Raw genomic sequence first — 3,571 nt, forward strand, 5'->3', positions numbered from 1 at the left:
ATGTTGCTGTTTGATCACCATGGTTCCTCTGGCGTCTGAGGAATTCATGGAACACAGATTTATTCTGAGATGAAAATACCTACCAGTGGACTCTGTTCTGTAAGTATTTAGGACTACTGAAGGCGCTTGGTTGACATGAATTGTAAAGCTTCTACCACTCTTTGCAAACATGGATTTAGGAGGTATAATTGTTTCTCCACAGTTGTCTCATTTGTTAATATTTCTAGTAAAGCTGTAGTCTATAAATCTTGATAAAAGTCTTTGTTGTGTTCTGATTACAACTCAGAAAAGGGCTATATACATTCCTAATGGTGCAGATTTGTCTATCTAAAACAATAATTTATAATAAAACAGTTATAAACTAACTTTGACCAAGCTGGCTTAATGAGGACTAAATAAGGATGGTTAGGAGATGAAAGAACTCTGTTTATAAATCTATACTTATGTTTTGTTTTCATCTAAGTGTGGAAAGCGCTGCTAACTAAGTTAATGTATTTGCTGTGAAGCACATTTATGCATTCTTCATAATCACCACTAGATGTCACTAAATACAAGGAATTACTAAGAAGATATTTAAGCATTATCAATTATTTATTTATTTTTTCAAATAATTGACATCAAAGCAACATTTTTATAGAAAAATACTTTTACAAGTTCAAAATTAAGCTTATCTCAACTTACAGTAACCCTTCTGACAAAAATAAACATCCATTTTAAACATTTCACCAAAAATAGTCCAATCCAGAGAATAAAAATATATAGAGCTTTAAGTTAATTCAAGTACAAACAGAGAAATGCAAAATGGCTCAAAGGTAAATGAACTAGTAGCTACAGGTTTGGGTCAACTTCGTGTTTATGATGTAGGTGCAAGACGCTCCAGTAGGTCCAGCACTATGTCCAGTTCTCCCACGGCCTTCTGCGCCCCCTGTCTGATCTGTAGCTGAACAAAATCAAGGAGAAACAGAGAGAAGAGAGTTTTAGATATGAGTATAAATGCAACCTCAGAGGAGAAACTGAGGACTAAAACTCAAGTGGCTTTAAGGAAACGGTTGGATTTTACATAATTCGGTTAATAATCTGAATTATAAAAAAAATGGCCCTGCTGCTTGACTGGCGTTTTGTGGCAGTGGGACAAACACATCAATAAATGATATATAAGTTCTCAAATTTTCTTTAAAAAACAATTTTTTTGCCAGCTAGGACAGAAACCCTCTGCAGTTTGCTGCAGGTATGTAAGCCATGATAAGATCATTGCATTTTGTACAGGGAATACATCTGAGTTAGCGTACCATGTCAAACTTGGTGAGCACTGAGTCAATTGTTCTCTGTGTTTCTTCCCCACAGTTGCAGTGCTGTACATAAAGAAGCAAAAACAGAAAAGATTAACATGCCATACAGCTGCTTCTAATGACACAAGATCCGAAACTTGAAACTCTTAGCTTACACATTTATGCATTTCTCTTCTGATGCTGACAAAGGCATTTGCCAGGGCGCTGGAGCAGCGCTGCTGATGCGGTTGAGAAGACTCGTAGTTGTTGAACACTCTTTCAACATAGAAGCGCAGCAGGAGACGCAGAAAACAGCACGTCTGACCCTCCTGATGATAAGGGACACGTGTCAGTTAGAAAAGCATGGTAAAAAAAGAAAGTATTATTGTTCAGATCAATTCAAATAATGAGCTCACCTGGACATTTTTGATCATAGATGTATCCAGAAGCTTCACTCCAATCTCATCATCTCCTGATATCTGTTTCATGAAATCAGAAAATTGATTGATGATCTTTTACACTCTGAAATGGATGCTTTCCAATGTCTGCATGTTATTCTGAATGACCAGCTGCATGCATGTTCTAGTGCTGATGTGTGTTTCTAAACTCACCGCATCTGATTTTATGTCAGAGAAGTATTTGCGTAGTTCATGGAAGTGAACGCTGGCAGAGCATCCATCTACATGCAGGGTCTGGCTCTCCACTGGCCTGTTGAGAAAACCCAGCAGCAGCAAGGTACAGAGGGAAGAGCTGAGATGTATCTTCATCACGATGGTTACCTGGAGGTGGAGCTGATAGAGACATTTTGATTTGTTAAATACCATTACCAAGAGTAAAGTATCTTAGATAAACTAATTGGAGACAGTTCCTCTAGTGTCACCATGGAACTGAGATGCTGCAGCATCCCCCCCACCCACCCACTGTGTTCAGACTCACCTGAGTGTTTCCTGAGAGGATGAGTCCAGGTGAGTTTGTGTCTCTGAGTCTCCATCCTCTCCCTCCTCTTATAGTAGACTGAGGGGGATTTTGCCATCATACGCCGACTCACACAAGCGGAGGATGTTGCGGGCGTGCACACCTTTGTTTACTGGAGAAGGAAGTGTGATGCAATTAAAGGAACTCCTCATTCATGCTGTTGGAAAAGAAAATGAAAATGCATAATTGAGAGTTTCCTCACTCTCCTGACGTAAAAACCCAGCTGCTGCAGAGAATCACTCTCACTGACATGACTGTGTTCATGAGTCATGAGTGTCATCATTCCTTTTATCTGGTTTATGATCTATTAAATCAAACGTTTCTAGTTTTAGAATGAAATATTAGTTTTGGTCCTAAAAATAGCTTCTCAAAAATTTCTAACCGATAATTTATTTTACTGCTGATCATTACTAATAATAATCCACCTGTCTGCCCTATTACAATCCCGCCCCCCCCCCTGAAGGGACAAGTTCTTTTCTCCAACACAGGTTAGGCGAGTGATTTTCAGAAACACTTGCTGAACCTGCTCACCTCTTCACCGTGACAGCTGAGTAATCAGTAATGCTCTGAAAAAATGTCTGCAGGGAAGTCTGATGGGAACAGGAATTACCTGTGCTCTTGGTATAACCCTGAGTCACTTCAGGTGTTACTACAGAAGTATCAGTCAAATGTTCCCAAGGCTCTTTTGAGGAGGAGCAGATGTGTGTCAGCATTTTTAACTGGAGGTAAAACAAAACTAAATAAATAAATAAATAAACGTAAAAGGGGAAGGCCTGTTCGTAGGAATATCAGTGACCAGTAGGGGTCACTCAAAGCTTCAGGAGCAGGACTTATCTTCTCCATGAAAGGGCTCTGAATGTAGTTTTTGTTAGGATAATTATCATTGATGATGTGTGAGTTTATTACACCTTAATAATATTAGCTGCCTCTTGCGTGTCAGAACTGATGTTTCCCCAGTAGTTTATCTTATTAGGCCAGTTCCTCAGTCCAGCTATATACAGTTATAATCTTCATTCTGCACGTGCCAAAGATTTGGGAATAAAATGAGAGCAGTGTCCTTCACCAAAAAACAAAGTGTAATGTTTTGATAAGGCTGAAGCCATGACTGTCTCCTCATCTGCAACGTGTATGATGTAAAATGTGATGATGTGGCAGACTGGAGTTGTATAATCTGAGTCTTTAACTGTTTATCAGGGCCACTTCCCGAGAAGTGAGTCCGGTTGGTAAGCAGCTGCTCTCTGTAACTCTAAGCAACTTCTCTGATCTGAGAAAGATTACAATTTCTATCAAAATCAGTTGTCATGTCTCCTGGTTATTTAATACATATA

The 3,571-nt window shown here is 39.1% G+C and overlaps 1 protein-coding gene across 2 annotated transcripts; it reads right to left on the bottom strand.

Annotated features, from left to right (window-relative positions):
* Nucleotides 1-628: 628 nt before the first annotated feature.
* il19l (interleukin 19 like) lies at nt 629-3,078 on the bottom strand. 2 transcript variants are annotated; one of them, XM_038298171.1, is made up of 6 exons: nt 2,205-3,078; nt 1,880-2,059; nt 1,685-1,747; nt 1,445-1,597; nt 1,290-1,352; nt 629-934 (listed from the first exon to the last, which is right to left on the bottom strand). In XM_038298171.1, exons 2-6 carry the CDS (start codon nt 2,033-2,035, stop codon nt 854-856), a joined length of 516 nt encoding a protein of 171 aa, XP_038154099.1. In that variant the 5' UTR covers nt 2,036-2,059; nt 2,205-3,078; the 3' UTR covers nt 629-853. The 2 variants fall into 2 exon arrangements, with proteins under 2 accessions (XP_038154099.1, XP_038154098.1); XM_038298170.1 differs by having other exon boundaries at nt 629-940.
* Nucleotides 3,079-3,571: the final 493 nt, after the last annotated feature.

Source organism: Cyprinodon tularosa, unplaced genomic scaffold (assembly GCF_016077235.1).
Source record: "Cyprinodon tularosa strain WSP-4 unplaced genomic scaffold, ASM1607723v1 ctg40, whole genome shotgun sequence".
NCBI lineage: Eukaryota > Metazoa > Chordata > Actinopteri > Cyprinodontiformes > Cyprinodontidae > Cyprinodon > Cyprinodon tularosa.

Bases quoted from the DNA above. Each gene is read 5' to 3' on its own strand.
- il19l (XM_038298170.1), bottom strand. From the start codon at position 2,035: ATGAAGATACATCTCAGCTCTTCCCTCTGTACCTTGCTGCTGCTGGGT. The intron at 1,353-1,444 runs GTAAGCTAAGAG...CTTTATGTACAG, and splicing joins GAAGAGAAATGCATAAATGT to CACTGCAACTGTGGGGAAGA. The intron at 941-1,289 runs GTACGCTAACTC...GATTTTGTTCAG, and splicing joins TGCTCACCAAGTTTGACATG to CTACAGATCAGACAGGGGGC.